Source organism: Oncorhynchus tshawytscha, linkage group LG29 (assembly GCF_018296145.1).
Source record: "Oncorhynchus tshawytscha isolate Ot180627B linkage group LG29, Otsh_v2.0, whole genome shotgun sequence".
Lineage (NCBI taxonomy): Eukaryota > Metazoa > Chordata > Actinopteri > Salmoniformes > Salmonidae > Oncorhynchus > Oncorhynchus tshawytscha.
The window spans coordinates 20,866,584-20,885,147 of NC_056457.1; the positions used below are offsets into that span (position 1 = coordinate 20,866,584).

At 41.5% G+C, this 18,564-nt stretch overlaps 1 protein-coding gene across 1 annotated transcript in view; it reads right to left on the minus strand.

Annotated features, from left to right (window-relative positions):
* The window catches only part of dnah5l (dynein, axonemal, heavy chain 5 like), a 65,647-nt gene that overhangs the window by 43,410 nt on the left and 3,673 nt on the right, over positions 1 to 18,564 (minus strand). Inside the window, exons 7-13 of the mRNA XM_024401276.2 lie at positions 13,686 to 13,841; positions 3,660 to 3,779; positions 3,292 to 3,493; positions 2,585 to 2,680; positions 2,286 to 2,459; positions 553 to 708; positions 27 to 166 (exon numbers count right to left, since the gene is read on the minus strand). Coding sequence (XP_024257044.1) covers positions 27 to 166; positions 553 to 708; positions 2,286 to 2,459; positions 2,585 to 2,680; positions 3,292 to 3,493; positions 3,660 to 3,779; positions 13,686 to 13,841 — 1,044 coding nt within the window. The remainder of the gene's footprint in view (positions 1 to 26; positions 167 to 552; positions 709 to 2,285; positions 2,460 to 2,584; positions 2,681 to 3,291; positions 3,494 to 3,659; positions 3,780 to 13,685; positions 13,842 to 18,564) is intronic.

Genomic DNA, 18,564 nt, shown 5'->3' on the forward strand with positions numbered 1-18,564 from the left:
ACTTGATTCAATCAATAATATCTCACCTGTTTTGCTGGGCCTTCAGCTCGACTTCTTTGGCACACATATTCAGGATCACAGTTGGGACCGCGATGCCAAGCTTATGCATGCACTTAGCCTCATGCAGAACCTCCAGGACCAAGGAGTCAAGATTAACATATATCTTCTGGGCAAGCAAGAATCACAATATTGAAGGGTGAGTTAACAGAGTGAAATCGGAGAGTGTAGGCCTAGCGGTTAAGAGCGTTGGGCCAATAACGGAAAGGTTGCAGGTTCGAATCCACGAGCCAACGATGTGAAAAATCTGCCGATGTGTCCTTGAGCAAGGCACTTAACCCTAATTGCTCCTGTAAGTCGCTAAGAATAAGAGCATCTGCTAAATGACAAAAATGTTAATGTAAATCTCAAATTTGCACAACACACTCTTAAAGAATGTTAACATTATGAAAAATAATGCAAGGTGTTGCTTAGTTCTATAGCTTTGGCCTCTAAGGAAAGGGCCATTATCTGAATATAATGTCGACATTAGCGGCACTTTGGAATGGGCAGAACCTTTGTTTCTGGGTCTCTGACAAGCAGCGATGCATTCAGGCCGTGACGGCCCATTTCCACGGCTTGGCTCCAGCCTCTGTGGTACAGGAGCTCGAACTCAAGGAGAACGGCGGCCATCTTGTTATAGCTTCTGATCACCTTCCTCATCTCAGGGGTCTGCCAGACAAAAAGAGAAGCATGAGTCTCTGTAACAATATCTACACTAGCATACTGCTCAGAATGAAGCAATGTACTGGGCATGCATTCTAAATATAATGAGAGTATAAATGAAACCATATTTTTCTTTGGGGACCATACAAATTAGGTACTGTAGATATCACATTTCATTGATGTCACATTACATTTAATTTCCCTCACAAAAGTATGAATTCAGAAGACACAAAGTTTGAAAAGTGTCAACCCAAAGTATCACATCTACCTCATTTAGGGTTACATATCAAACAAAACAATTGAGGAAATGTTGTTGAAATTGTAAAAGACTACCTTTAGAATGACCATTTTGTTTTTCAGGATAGACATAGGTAACTCAATCTTTCGGAATAGTTGCCGCGACCACATAATCTTCCCTGCAACCTGCCAGAGAGAGAAGCATTTTAAAACCTATGAAAACAAAAAAGACTTGACATTCTGTATGTGCTGTCCATGTTCTTCACACTGTATGTTTAGTATGCCTTAAATGCATTATATCAGGGCTCTCCAACCCTGTTCCTGAAGAGCTACCCTCCTGTAGGTTTTCACTCAACCCTGTTCCTGAAGAGCTACCCTCCTGTAGGTTTTCACTCCAACCCTGTTCCTGAAGAGCTACCCTCCTGTAGGTTTTCACTCCAACCCTGTTCCTGAAGAGCTACCCTCCTGTAGGTTTTCACTCCAACCCTGTTCCTGAAGAGCTACCCTCCTGTAGGTTTTCACTCTAACCCTGTTCCTGAAGAGCTACCCTCCTGTAGGTTTTCACTCCAACCCTGTTCCTGAAGAGCTACCCTCCTGTAGGTTTTCACTCCAACCCTGTTCCTGAAGAGCTACCCTCCTGTAGGTTTTCACTCCAACCCTGTTCCTGAAGAGCTACCCTCCTGTAGGTTTTCACTCCAACCCTGTTCCTGAAGAGCTACCCTCCTGTAGGTTTTCACTCCAACCCTGTTCCTGAAGAGCTACCCTCCTGTAGGTTTTCACTCCAACCCTGTTCCTGAAGAGCTACCCTCCTGTAGGTTTTCACTCCAACCCTGTTCCTGAAGAGCTACCCTCCTGTAGGTTTTCACTCCAACCCTGTTCCTGAAGAGCTACCCTCCCGTAGGTTTTCACTCCAACCCTGTTCCTGAAGAGCTACCCTCCTGTAGGTTTTCACTCCAACCCGGGTTGGTTCTAACCGGATTCATCTCATCAACCAGCTAATTATTATAATCAGATGTGAAAAATATACTGGACGGTTGCTCTCCAGGAACAGGGTTGTAAGAGCCCTGCTTTAGATCCTCTTTCATACAGGCTTTGACATTAACACCATCACCCCACATCAAATTTAACTGAGGAAGTGCTGCATAGCTCTGTGGGCAGCCAGCAAATGTGTGAAATGTATTTTGCAGTGGCCACAGAGGGCTGAGTACATTATACTATAACAAAACAGTGAATGTGTAAGTTGAATGCTGGAAGAAAAACACATAATTCATCATGCTTTTATCATGAAATGCTACCAATTTGCTATGCGCAGCATATTTATGAAAAGTTGGACTACATGGACTCACAGGAGGCATGTTTCGCGGAATGGGAGGGTTGTCCTTCTGCTTTTGATAGAGCTTCCTGACAAGCTCCAGGTCTCGGCTATAGTGCTGCAGTACTGCCATGTATTTGTCTGTGAGGTCCAGCTGCTTACCGACGCCATTCTCAAACTTGGAGAGGAGGTCAAGCATTCGCTCAGTCTAATGGTAGAGAAAGAATTCAGCGAGGTGAAAGGTGACGAATCATCATAGAAACATGCTTTACAATCCGAGATTAGTTGGTACCCTTAGATGTCATAGAGACTTTTGGATCAGTGAGAACTCACGGTTAGTGACTGCTCAAACCAGGCCACTAGCAATGACTGGAGAGACTGGAAGAGTCCTTGGATCTGGAACTTGAACTCAGTGTAGTCACTGTCAAACTGAGCAAAGAGCATGATCTGTAGCACTCATACAATTCAGAGGCAATTCAATGCTTTTGATCAACTTAAAACCCTCACAGAAACCATTATATTACAATTTCATGGAGTTATGGCAGTTGTAATAGCCAGATTATTGTCTGTTTTTACAACCAGCACTTCATCATACATTTGATATTAAGGACTCAATCATGGACACTCTCACTCTGTTTTCTGACTGGCTGCTTGCGCTGCTATTATTTGTTGCCTCTATCTGTCCATTTGGCTATTCAGTAGTGCTATGCTACTTGTATTGTGGTCTGACACTTTGTTGTTTTCTCTTGTTCTGTTGTCTGCCCTTAACATTGTTTGTGCCATGGTGCTTGTTGCCATAGGACTCTCTTCATGTCGTGCGGCGATGCCTTTCTTGTCGTGATGTGCTTTGCTTCCACTGTCTGTCTGGTGATGTATCTGTACTGTTGCCAAGTGTCTTCCGTCTGTGTTTTATTTGTATCCCCACCCCCTGCCCCACAGGAGGCTTTATGTCTCTTGCCAGGCAATCATTGTAAATGCAATGTTTTTCTTAATTGACCTGCCTGGTAAAATATAGGTAAAATATATCAATAAAATAGCACCTCCAACTTGCGGTGGTCAAGCACATTGTAGGTCTTGGACTTGGTGGTGGTCACAATGGTCTGATAGCGAACAAAGATCTTCTCGATCCCCTCCACTTTCATGTGTTGCAGAGATGCGAGGTCCTCCAAAATGGATGCCATGTCTGCAATCTTCTCCAGTCGCTTGCAGAATGTGTCGAATTTGCCGAAGATGTAATTCTCACTGCAGTGACACAGATGAAGTGTTTATTTGAGGTGCGCTCAATTAGTTTTTGAACTATTTTATTGGTTAAAAAAAACTGTTTTTTACATGTAACGGAGAATAGGAAAAGAAAAGCATAGGTAATTGACCCGGGTCTCCAGCTTGTCTACTTTTTTGTTTTGTTTACCTGAACTCAAACTGCTTGTCATTGGGGTTGTCCCGAAGCTTCTCTCGCACCCTCTGGAAGCACAGCTGATACTCCTGGTTGAGCTGTGTGCATTCTCTGATCCTCCTCAACATCTCGTTTCTGAGAGGAGACATGACATAGACGTCCTTCAGTAACACGGTTCCATATGCTAACAAATAAGGCATAGAAATCCTTCCAGAGTGTGAATAATATAATTATACTATAATATTTATTTCGCAATAGTTGCTTGGCACAGTCGTAGGTTTACTTTACTTAAGAACAATTTTAAACATAACCTCACATGCATCACCATAATTGTTGATTAGTTGGAAGCTAAAATGTCAAATTAACTGCTTTCATTTGAATGTCCTCTAGAATAGACAAATGTACTTATGAATGAAGCAACAGCATAGTACTGCAGTTTACAGAGTCTTTGAGTTGGAAAGCAGGGCCACTTTCTGCAAGAAGTTATTGGGTGACTTATAATATTGCTTGCATACCATGACTGTGCTGAAAAATTGCCTGCATCCCTACTTCAATCTCAGAGGCTTACTTACTTTACGGAAATAGGTTGAAACAGTTTTATAGCTGCAGTTTGTTAGATTGCAAAATAAATCAATATTTTTCATTCAGGGTTTAATTTGTCACACATGGAGATTGATTAATATGGGGTATATTTATGTGTATAATGTGGTATAATTATGGCATACAGTATATATACAGTGGCAAGAAAAAGTATGTGAACCCTTTGGAATTTCCTGGATTTGTGCATAAATTGGTCATCAAATTTGATCTGATCTTCATCTAAGTCACAACAATAGACAAACACAGTCTGCTTAAACTAATAACACACAAATTATTGTATTTTTCTTGTCTACATTGAATACATAATTTAAACGTGCACAGTGTAGGTTGGAAAAAGTATGTGAACCCCTAGGCTAATGACTTCTCCAAAAGCTAATTGGAGTCAGGAGTCAGCTAACCTCGAGTCCAATCAATGAGACAATTGATTGGAGATGTTGGTTAGAGCTGCCTTGCCCTAGAAAAAACACTCAAAAAATGTGAGTTTGCTATTCACAAGGAGCATTGCCTGATGTGAACCATCCCTGGAAGAAAAGAGATCTCAAAATACCTAAGATTAAGAATTGTTGACTTGCATAAAGCAGGAAATGGTTACAAAAGTATCTCTAAAAGCCTTGATGTTGATCAGTCTACGGTAAGGCAAATTGTCTATAAATGGAGAAAGTTCAGCCCTGTTGCTACTCTCCCTAAGAGTGGCTGTCTTGCAAAGATGACTGCAAGAACACAGCGCAGAATACTCAATGAGGATAAGAAGAATCCTAGAGTGTCAGCGAAAGACTTACAGAAATCTCTGGGACATGCTAACGTCTCTGTTGACGAGTCTACAATACATAAAACACTAAACAAGAATGGTGTTCATGGGAGGACACCACAGAAGAAGCCACTGCTGTCCAAAAAAAAAACATTGCTGCACGTCTGAGGTTTGCAAAAGAGCACCTGGATGTTCCACAGCGCTACTGGCAAAATATTCTGTGGACAGATGAAACTACAGTTGAGTTGTTTGGAAGGAACACACAACACTATGTGTGGAGAAAAAAGGCACAGCACACCAACATCAAAACTTCATCCCCACTGTAAAGTATAGTGGAGGGAGCATCGGGGTTTCCCAACTTAATCAAGACATTTTGCTGGAGAATGTTAGGCTATCTGTCTGCCAATTGAAACTCAACAAGTTGAGTGATGCAACAGGACAACAACAAAAAACACAGAAGTAAATCAACAACAGAATGGATTTAACAGAAAAAAATATGCATTTTGAAGTGGCCAAGTCAGAGTCCTGACCTCAACCGATTGAGATTCTGTGGCATGACCTCAAAAGAGCAGTTCACAGCAGACATCCCAAGAATATTTCTGAACTGACATGATTTTGTAAAGACGAATGGTCCAGAATTCCTCCTGACCGTTGTGCAGGTCTGATCCACTCCGACAGAAAATGTTTGGTTGATGTTATTGCTGCAAAAGGGAGGGTCAACCAGTTATTAAATCCAAGGGTTCACATACATTTTCCACTCTGCACTGTGAATGTTTACACAGTGCGTTCAATAAAGACATAAAAATGTATAATTGTTTGTGTGTTATTAGTTTAAGCAGACTGTGTTTGTCTATTGTTGTGACTTAGATGAAGATCAGATCAACTTTTATGACAAATCTATGCAGAAATCCAGGTAATTCCAAAGGTTTCACATACAGTTTTCTTGCCACTGTGTGTATATATATACATACATACAGTTGAAGTCGGAAGTTTACATACACATTGGCCAAATACATTTAAATTCAGTTTTTCACAATTCCTGACATTTAATCCTAGTAAAGATTCCCTGTCTTAAGTCAGTTAGGATCACCACTTTATTTTGAGAATGTGAAATGTCAGAATAATAGTAGAGAGAATGATTTATTTCAGATTTAATTTGTTTTATCACATTCCCAGTGGGTCAGCTGTTTACATGCACTCAATTAGTATTTGGTAGCATTGCCTTTACATTGATTAACTTGGGTCAAATGTTTTGGGTAGCCTTCTACAAGCTTCCCACAATAAGTTGGGTGAATTTTGGCCCATTCCTCCTGACAGGGCTGGTGTAACTGAATCAGGTTTGTAGGCCTCCTTGCTTGCACACACTTTTTCAGTTCTGCCCACAAATGTTCTATAGGATTGAGGTCAGGGCTTTGTGATGGCCACTCCAATACCTTGACTTTGTTGTCCTTAATTTGCCACAACTTTGGAAGTATGTTTGGGGTCATTGTCCATTTGGAAGACCCATTTGCGACCAAGCTTTAACTTTCTAACTGATGTCTTGAGATATTGCTTCAAAATATCCACATACTTTTCTTTACTCGTGATGCCATCTATTTTGTGCACCAGTCCCTCCTGCAGCAAAGCACCCCCACAACATTATGCTGCCACCCCCGTGCTTCACAGTTGGGATGGTGTTCTTCAGCTTGCAAGGTTATGTTGATATAGGACTCATTTTACTGTGGATATAAACACTTGTGTACCTGTTTCCTCCAGCATCTTCACAGGGTCCTTTGCTGTTGTTCTGGGATTGATTTGCACTTTCGCACCAAAGTACGTTCATCTCTAGAACACAGAACGCGTCTCCTTCCTGAGCAGTGTGACGGCTGCGTGGTCCCATGGAGTTCATACTTGTGTACTATTGTTTCTACAGATGAAAGTGGTAACTTCTGGCATTTGGAAATTGCTCCCAAGGATGAACCAGACTTGTGGGGTCTTGGATGATTTCTTTTAATTTTCCCATGATGTCAAGCAAAGAGGCACTGAGTTTGAAGGTAGGCCTTGAAATACATCCACAGGTACACCTCCAAATGACTCCAATCATGTCAATTAGCCTATCAGAAGCTTCTAAAGCCATGAGATCATTTCCAAGCTGTTTAAAGGCACAGTCAACTTGGTAAACTTCTGACCCACTGGAATTGTGATACAGTGAATTGTAAGTGAAATAATCTGTCTGTAAACAATTGTTGGAAAAATGATTTGTGTCATGCACAAAGTAGATGTCCTAACCAACTTGCCCAAACTATAGTTTGTTAACAAGAGATTTGTGAAGTGGTTGAAATGCAGGTTTTAATGACTCCAACCTAAGTGTATGTAAACTTCTGACTTTAACTGTGTATATATAACACACACACACACACACAGACACAGACACACACACACACACAGACACAGACACACACACACAGTACCAGTCAAAGGTTTGGACACACCTACTTATTCAGGGGTTTTTCTTTATTTTTTACTAATTTCTACATTGTAGAATAATAGGGAAGACATCAAAACTATTAAATAACACGTGACCGGTTTCACGGGTCACTACTATTTTTTTTATTATGTTTTTTTTGGCAGAAATGCCTTCTCAAACATGGAAAAAGTGAGCAACCTTCCCGCTAGCCATGATTGGTTAAGATAATGAGTGGGCTGGACATGCCGAGAGATGAGTTTGGATTGGTCTGCCATATAGCACGCTTCTGTCAATTTCAGCTGCTCAGTATGTCTAGGTAATCCTGTCTAACACTGCTTTTTTAAATGTATCGCTTTCTGGAGGACTGAGTTTTGAAATCAGTGGAATTCGAGTATGATAGCTAAGGAGATGGAGAAAACACCTGTCTCTGGATTACGTCTTCAAACTAAGGGCAATCATCGCATCCGACAGGAGACTCGTCCAACAATGAATGATGTATAAGATAGTCTAGCTAGATACATTTTCAGATATTACACATTTCTAATTTTGACAGAAAGAGTTATTTGCTTGGTTAGTTATAGTTTATCACGTTTATCAACTTCCAAAGCCAAATTTCTTCCCCATTGTTCCTCAACTGTAGTGTATGATATACCATTTTGTAGCGTTGCGTCTCTACTTTTATCCAATGTAAAAAACACAATTTCATATTTTGCTACATAAGACTGATTTGAAACAGTCAGTCACACACCTTTGGAATCATGTTGTAATCAAAAAGAGTTAAACAAATCAGAATATATTTTAGATTTTAGATTCTTCAAATTAGCCACCATTTGCCTTGATGACAGCCTTGCAAAGTCTTGGCATTCTCTCAGCCAGCTTCATGAGGAATGCTTTTCCGACAGTCTTGAAGGAGTTTCCACATATGCTGAGCACTTGTTGGCTGCTTTTCCTTCCCTCTGCAGTCCAACTCATCCCAAACCATCTCAATTGGGTTGAGGTCGGGTGATTGTGGAGGCCAGGTCAACTGGTGCAGCACTCAAATAGCCCTCACAAAGACCTTGGTCAAATAGCCCTAACACAGCCTGGAGGTGTGTTGGGTCATTGTCCTGTTGAAAAACAAATTATAGTCCCACTAAGCGTAAACCACATGGGATGGTATATCACTGCAGAATGCTGTGGTAGCCATGCTGGTTAAGTGTGCCTTGAATTCTAAATAAATCACTCACTGTGTCAATAGCAAATTACTCCCACACCATCACACATCCACCTCCAGGCTGTGTACGGGCTATTTGAACAAGAAGGAGAGTGATGGAGTGCTGCATCAGATGACAATGGCCTCTAAGTGACCCCAATATATAAACATACACACACAGTGCATTTGGGAAGGATTCAGACGCCTTCACTTTTTCCACATTTTGTTACGTTACAGCCTTATTCTAAAATGCATTAAATGACATTTTTTCCTCATTTATCTACACACAATCCTGCACAATGACAAAACGAGAACAGGTTTTTAGAAAAATGTATTAAAAATAAAAAAAACAGAAATACCTTATTTACATACTGTAAGTGTTCAGACCCTTTGCTATGAGACTCGAAATTGAGCTTAGGTGCATCCTGTTTCCATTAAGGCACACACCTGTCTATATAAGGTTCCACAGTTGACAATGCATGTCAGAACATAAACCAAGCCATAAGGTCGAAGGAATTGTCCGTAGAGCTCAGAGACAGGATTGTGTCGAGGCACAGATCTGGGGAAAGTGTACCAAAAAATGTCTGCAGCATTGAAGGTCCGCAAGAACACAGTGGCCTTCAGCGTTTTTAAATGGAAGTCTGGAACCACCAAGACTCTTCCTAGAGCTGAGCGCCCAGCCAAACTGAGCAAGCGGGGGAGAAGGGCCTTGGTCAGAGAGGTGACCAAGAACCCAATGGTCACTCTGACAGAGCTCCAGAGTTCCTCTGTGAAGATTGGAGAACCTTCCAGAATGACAACCATCTCTGTAGCACTCTACCAATCAGGCCTTTATGGTAGAGTGGCCAGACGGAAGCCACTCCTCAGTAAAAGGTAAATGACAGCCTGCTTGGAGTTTGCCAAAAGGCACCCAAAGGATTCCAAAGGATTCCAGATTCTCTGGTCTGATGAAACCAGGATTGAACTATTTTGCCTGAACGCCAAACATCACGTCTGGAGGAAACCTGACACCATCCCTATGGTAAATCATGGTGGTGGCAGCATCATGCTGTGGGGATGTTTTTCAGCGGTAGGGACTGGGAGACCAGTCGGGATTGAGGGAAAGATGAACAGAGAAAAGAACAGAGAGATCCTTGATGAAAACCTGCTACAGAGCTCTCAGGACCTCAGACTGGGGTGACGGTTCACCTTCCATCAGGACAAGGACCCTAAGCACACAGCTAAGACAATGCAGGAGTGGCTTTGGGACAGTCTCTGAATGTCCTTGAGTGACCCAGCCAGAGCCCGGACTTGAACCCGATCTAAATAGCTGTGCAGCAACGCTCCCCATCCAACCTGACAGAGTTTGAGAGGATCTGCCAAGAAGAATGGGAGAAACTCACCAAATACAGGTGTGCCAAGCATGTAGTGTCATACACAAGAAGTCTCGAAGCTGTAATAGCTGCCAAAGGTGCTTCAACAAAGTACTGAGCAAAGCGTATGAATATTTATGTAAATATTTTATTTACGTTTACGACTAATGTTTACGACTAATGTAACATAATATATATATATATATATATATATATACAGTGGGGCAAAAAAGTATTTAGTCAGCCACCAATTGTGCAAGTTCTCCCACTTAAAAAGATGAGAGAGGCCTGTAATTTTCATCATAGGTACACTTCAACTATGACAGACAAAATGAGAAAAAAAATCCAGAGAATCACATTGTAGGATTTTTTATGAATTTATTTGCAAATTATGGTGGAAAATAAGTATTTGGTCAATAACAAAAATGTCTCAATACTTTGTTATATACCCTTTTCTGGTAATGACAGAGGTTAAACGTTTTCTGTAAGTCTTCACAAGGTTTTCACACACTGTTGCTGGTATTTTGGCCCATTCCTCCATGCAGATCTCCTCTAGAGCAGTGATGTTTTGGGCAACACGGACTTTCAACTCCCTCCAAAGATTTTCTATGGGGTTGAGATCTGGAGACTGGCTAGTCCACTCCAGGACCTTGAACTGCTTCTTACGAAGCCACTCCTTCGTTGCCCAGGCGGTGTGTTTTGGATCATTGTCATGCTGAAAGACACAGCCACGTTTCATCTTCAATGAAGGAGGTTTTCCCTCAAAATCTCATGATACATGGCCCCATTCATTCTTTCCTTTACACGGATCAGTCATCCTGGTCCCTTTGCAGAAAAACAGCCCCAAAGCATGATGTTTCCACCCCCATGCTTCATAGTAGGTATGGTGTTCTTTGGATGCAACTCAGCATTCTTGATGCTGTCTATATTGCGGCAAACCGGGCCATTTCCGCTCCACGTGTCCCGGGCTCCAGGGAAACGCACTGTCCCGTGCAGGCCTGGGAGGATTGTAATGGGAAACATAACCTCCTCCCATCCATCCAACTCCCGCCTGCTCATTCCAGTCACCCTTTCCTGGGACAACCACGAGCTTCCCCTTCAAGCCTTGGTAGACTCTGGAGCCGCAGGTAACTTCATGGATGGTGTCTGGGAGAATGAGAATGGCGTTCCCTCTGAATCCTCTAATTGACCCCATGAGGGTTACTACATCGGATGTAAGCCCTTTGGGATCTGGACTTGTCACTCGTGTCACTACCCCCTTGTGACTTTCAGTTTCCCAACACCAGGAAGTGATGAACTGTCATCTGATCTCCTGTTCCGAGTTCCCTCTCGTCCTTGGATACCCCTGGCTTCACAGCCATAACCCTCACATCGACTGGTCTGTGGGCACTATCAAGCAGTGGGGTCCTACATGCCAAGCCACTTGTATCTTTCCGAGTTCCCCGAGTTCTCCTCCCGAGTCTCTAGAATCCATCGACCTGTCCCGAGTTCCCGAGTGTTACCATGACCTCAAAACGGTATTTAGCAAACAGAAGGCCACCATGCTACCACCCCATAGATCTTACGATTGCCCCATCGACCTGTTTCCGTGCACCTGCCCCCCCCCAGGGGTCGGATCTTTCCCTATCTCCTCCCGAACGAGCTGCTATGGATACCTACATCAAGGACGCTCTGGCAGCAGGCCTCATGCGTCCATCCACCTCGCCGGCGGGAGCAGGGTTTTTCTTTGTGGCCAAAAAAGACAGTGGATTACGTCCTTGCATCGACCAACGGGGACTAATTGCCATAACCGTCCGTAAACCGCTACCCGCTACCCCTTATGGCCACAGCCTTTGAGCTGCTCCAGGAAGCAGTTGTCTTCACCAAGCTTGACCTGCGGAACGCATACCATCTTGTGTGGATCAGACCCAGTGACGAGTGGAAGACCGCTTTCAACACGCCTACTGGTCACTACGAATACTTGGTGATGCCCTTCGGCCTGACCAATGCCCCGGCTGCAAAGCATGTCAGACAAGTACTCAAACGCCTCCTAGACAACCATTTGTACGTTAAGCGGGAAAAATTTGAATTCCATTCATCCCGAGTACAATTCCTGGGATTTGTAGTGGAACCTGGTCGAGTCCAAATGGACTCCAGGACTGTAGGGGCGATAGCAGATTGGCCCACCCCCAAGTCCGTTAAGGAAGTTCAGCGTTTCCTGGGCTTCACAAACTTTTACCGCAAGTTCATCAAGAACTTCAGCTTGGTGGCAGCCCCTCTCTCAGCTTTTACCAAGGGTGGCAACGCAAGGTTTTTGTGGGGAAAAGAAACTGAGACGGCCTTCCAAGGACTCAAGCAGCGCATCCTCTCTGCTCCCATCCTGACACTACCGACTGCCGATTAACCTTTTGTGGTGGAGGTAGATGCATCAGAGGTTGGTGTTGGAGCTGTCCTGTCTCTGAGGGGTGAAGACAAGAAGCTCCACCCTTGCGCTTTCTTCTCACACCGGCTTACCCCGGCCGAGAGGAACTACGATGTGGGGGATTGTGAACTCCTAGCGGTTAAGATGGCATTGAAGGAATGGAGACACTGGCTCGAGGGGGCTTCTCACCCGTTTCAAGTGCTTACGGACCACAAAAATCTGGAGTATATCCAGCAGGCGAAGTGGTTGAACTCCAGACAAGCTTGATGGTCTCTTTTCTTCAATCGATTCCAGTTTATCCTCACCTATCGGCCCAGGTCGAAGAATCTCAAACCGGACGCCGCTCCTGGATTCCTGCCAAAGACATACTGGACCCTGACCTCATTCGACAGTTCAGGGCCCTCCACCCCGAGAAAGCTGGTAGGAACGTCAGGAGCCGTTCCTAGGGGGGTTCTGTCAGCATTTGGCCAGGGTTGTTCCGGTTTTGCCCCCATTGTGCTTTTTGACCCATTTGTTTTCCCTTGTTCCCAGTTATTATTTGCACCTGTGCCTCGTTTCCCTTGAATGTATTTAAACCCTTAGTTTTCCTCAGTTCTTTGCTCTGTGTTTGTATGTTAGCACCCAGCCCCAGCCATGCTGTGAACTTGAGGTACTCTGGTTTTATTCTTGTTTATTTTTGATTATTCTTTTGAGGTTTGTTTTTTCCCTGCTGTTCTTACCACTTTGTGGATTTTCCTTGTGTCTTGGAGGATATACATTTTTTCTCTTGGAATTACTTTTGACTTTGTGGATTTGTATTTTTGCCTGAAGAACTTTTCCTTTTTTCTTTATTAAATCACCGTCTCTAGTGCTGCTGTGTCTGCCTCATCTTCTGGGTTCTGCCGACTATTAGTGGCTCAGTTTACTAAGTGACTATTTCTCACACCGGAGACCTGAGTTCGTAACCGGGTCCTGACACCCCCACTGTATATATATATATATATATATATATATAAATTGTATAACAAGGGGAATTGTTTTATGTTAAGAATGCAACATGTCATAAATATGACAATACAGGTTTAAAACATTAATAATGTCCACTCGTGTTTCTGTAGCAACCAGGCAGGAACACTGCTAAGGACATGTAATACATGTTAACTTCAGCAGACCAGAAAAATTCCAGAGCATCATTGATTTTCTACCAGGGAGGATGAAAGCCAGCTGTGTGGCTCATTTGCTAAGAGTGTGCTGCTAGCAATGCCTAGGCTGTGGGTTCAATTCCTTCAGTGATCACATATATGATTATATCTGGATAAATACCTGTCATGATCCCAGACCTTGGCCACGTCCTGGCATAGGTAGGCCTTGCAGGTTGTAATCATCTGGTTGGTGACCTTGACAAAGAGCGAGGTCATTCTCTCTGAGGTATTGTAGTACTGGGAGATGCTGTGGATCATACGGATGCTGTTCATCAGTCTGGGAATGTGTTCCAACATGGTCGTCTAGAAGAGGTAATAAACAGTGACATGTCTTGTCTAATTGGTTCGTACACATACAGGTGCAGCGTTTTAGTATTGTCGTCTTATATCTTATGTTTGTTTGTGGCATGCACAGTTCCAAGGATCTGCATATAAACATACATGAGCTAAGGCTGTGAGGACTGTTTGCACTTTGCAAAAGCATTAATCTGAATGGTTAAAGTCATAAGCATTAGAATTTCTAGCCTTAGAAGCTCTCAGAATATATAGTCTTATTGCATATTTCCACCCACGCTGATATCACTGAAAAACAGATTTGATCCCAAAGCCATTATACTGTTAAATAGCTATCACTAGCCAGCCTCCACACGGTACCCTGCCCAAGGCCACCCTATTTAACTATTGCTGTACATATACTATTCCTCAGATATACTACACATTCTATCCACATACTGTCCATAATGTCTGTACATTCCATCACATACTGTATGTACATCCCACCACATACTGTCCATAATGTCTATTCATCCCATCACATACTGTCCATAATGTCTGTTCATCCCACCACATACTGTCCATAATGTCTGTTCATCCCACCACATACTGTCCATAATGTATGTACATCCCACCACATACTGTCCATAATGTCTGTTCATCCCACCACATACTGTCCATAATGTCTGTTCATCCCACCACATACTGTCCATAATGTCTGTTCATCCCACCACATACTGTCCATAATGTCTGTTCATCCCACCACATACTGTCCATAATGTCTGTTCATCCCACCACATACTGTCCATAATGTCTGTTCATCCCACCACATACTGTCCATAATGTCTGTTCATCCCACCACATACTGTCCATAATGTCTGTTCATCCCACCACATACTGTCCATAATGTATGTACATCCCACCACATACTGTCCATAATGTCTGTACATTCCATCACATACTGTATGTACATCCCACCACATACTGTCCATAATGTCTGTACATTCCATCACATACTGTATGTACATCCTACCACATACTGTCCATAATGTCTGTACATTCCATCACATACTGTATGTACATCCCACCACATACTGTCCATAATGTCTGTACATTCCCTCACATACTGTATATACATCCCACCACATACTGTCCATAATGTCTGTACATTCCATCATATACTGTATGTACATCCCACCACATACTGTCCATAATGTCTGTACATTCCCTCACATACTGTATATACATCCCACCACATACTGTCCATAATGTCTGTACATTCCATCATATACTGTATGTACATCCCACCACATACTGTCCATAATGTCTGTACATTCCATCATATACTGTATGTACATCCCACCACATACTGTCCATAATGTCTGTACAGTCTATCACATACTGTATGTACATCCCATCACATACTGTCCATAATGTCTGTACATTCCCTCACATACTGTATGTACATCCCATCACATACTGTCCATAATGTCTGTACATTCCCTCACATACTGTATGTACATCCCATCACATACTGTCCATAATGTCTGTACATTCCCTCACATACTGTATATACATCCCACCACATACTGTCCATAATGTCTGTACATTCCCTCACATACTGTATGTACATCCCACCACATACTGTCCATAATGTCTGTACATTCCCTCACATACTGTATGTACATCCCACCACATACTGTCCATAATGTCTGTACATTCCATCATATACTGTATGTACATCCCACCACATACTGTCCATAATGTCTGTACAGTCTATCACATACTGTATGTACATCCCATCACATACTGTCCATAATGTCTGTACATTCCCTCACATACTGTATATACATCCCACCACATACTGTCCATAATGTCTGTACATTCCCTCACATACTGTATATACATCCCACCACATACTGTCCATAATGTCTGTACATTCCCTCACATACTGTATGTACATCCCATCACATACTGTCCATAATGTCTGTACATTCCCTCACATACTGTATGTACATCCCACCACATACTGTCCATAATGTCTGTACATTCCCTCACATACTGTATATACATCCCACCACATACTGTCCATAATGTCTGTACAGTCTATCACATACTGTATGTACATCCCATCACATACTGTCCATAATGTCTGTACATTCCCTCACATACTGTATGTACATCCCATCACATACTGTCCATAATGTCTGTACAGTCTATCACATACTGTATGTACATCCCATCACATACTGTCCATAATGTCTGTACATTCCCTCACATACTGTATATACATCCCACCACATACTGTCCATAATGTCTGTACAGTCTATCACATACTGTATGTACATCCCATCACATACTGTCCATAATGTCTGTACATTCCCTCACATACTGTATGTACATCCCATCACATACTGTCCATAATGTCTGTACAGTCTATCACATACTGTATGTACATCCCATCACATACTGTCCATAATGTCTGTACATTCCATCATATACTGTCCATAATGTCTGTACATTCCATCACATACTGTCCATAATGTCTGTACATCCCATCACATACTGTCCATAATGTCTGTACAGTCTATCATATACTGTATGTACATCCCATCACATACTGTCCATAATGTCTGTACAGTCTATCACATACTGTATGTACATCCCATCACATACTGTCCATAATGTCTGTACATTCCCTCACATACTGTATGTACATCCCATCACATACTGTCCATAATGTCTGTACATTCCCTCACATACTGTATGTACATCCCATCACATACTGTCCATAATGTCTGTACATTCCCTCACATACTGTATATACATCCCACCACATACTGTCCATAATGTCTGTACAGTCTATCACATACTGTATGTACATCCTACCACATACTGTCCATAATGTCTGTTCATCCCATCACATACTGTCCATAATGTCTGTACATTCCATCATATACTGTATGTACATCCCACCACATACTGTCCATAATGTCTGTACAGTCTATCACATACTGTATGTACATCCCATCACATACTGTCCATAATGTCTGTTCATCCCATCACATACTGTCTATATAAAGTCTATATGTATGTTTTAAAATGTAATTAACTGTATATATATATATACACACACACTCCGGAATCCGACATTGCTCGTCTATATTTATTAATTCCATTCTTTTACTTTTAGATTTGTGTGTGTTGTTGTGTATTGTTAGATATTACTGCACTGTTGTAGCTAGGAACACAAGCACTTCGCTGCACCTGCAATAACATCTGCTGAATATGTGAATGCAACCAATAAAATGTTGTGTGATGTCAAAGTTCTTACCGGAGTGCACTTTCCAAGTGGTCCAAAGAACTTCTCCAACGTGTAGAGGTATTTCATATTGTCTTTTGCTTCATTTGCCACAACAGTGATGTTTCCATCCTACCGCAGATAAGATTTGTGTTATGTTTCTACAGGGCTTGATTTTACTTCCACACAACCCCACTGAACTGTGAGAAGTGCACAATAAAAATCACTGTACTCTGTAGCAGGATATCAAATCAAACTTTATTTGTCACGTGCGCCGAATACAACAAGTGAAGACCTTACTGAGAAATGCTTACTTACTGGCCCTTAACCAACGGTGCAGTTCAAGCATTATATGCATATATATAATAAGCATATATGAGCATTAGTCCAAAAAGTAACACTTGAATTCAAAATATCCATGTTCAAAATGACTGAATGCAACTGATAATAAATGCTTGCCTTTACATATAGAGTATATAGAAAATAGAGGCCTTTACGTATAGAGTATATAGAAAATAGAGGCCTTTACATATAGAGTATATAGAAAATAGAGGCCTTTACATATAGAGTATATAGAAAATAGAGGCCTTTACATATAGAGTATATAGAAAATAGAGGCCTTTACATATAGAGTATATAGAAAATAGAGGCCTTTACATATAGAGTATATAGAAAATAGAGGCCTTTACGTATAGAGTATATAGAAAATAGAGGCCTTTGCATATAGAGTATATAGAAAATAGAGGCCTTTACGTATAGAGTATATAGAAAATAGAGGCCTTTACATATAGAGTATATAGAAAATAGAGGCCTTTACATATATAGAAAATAGAGTATATAGAAAATAGAGGCCTTTACATATAGAGTATATAGAAAATAGAGGCCTTTACATATAGAGTATATAGAAAATAGAAAATATAGAGTATATAGAAAATAGAGGCCTTTACATATAGAGTATATAGAAAATAGAGGCCTTTACGTATAGAGTATATAGAAAATAGAGGCCTTTACATATAGAGTATATAGAAAAGAGGCCTTTACATATAGAGTATATAGAAAATAGAGGCCTTTACGTATAGAGTATATAGAAAATAGAGGCCTTTACATATAGAGTATATAGAAAATAGAGGCCTTTACGTATAGAGTATATAGAAAATAGAGGCCTTTACATATAGAGTATATAGAAAAGAGGCCTTTACATATAGAGTATATAGAAAATAGAGGCCTTTACGTATAGAGTATATAGAAAATAGAGGCCTTTACATATAGAGTATATAGAAAATAGAGGCCTTTACATATAGAGTATATAGAAAATAAAGGCCTTTACGTATAGAGTATATAGAAAATAGAGGCCTTTACATATAGAGTATATAGAAAATAGAGGCCTTTACATATAGAGTATATAGAAAATAGAGGCCTTTACGTA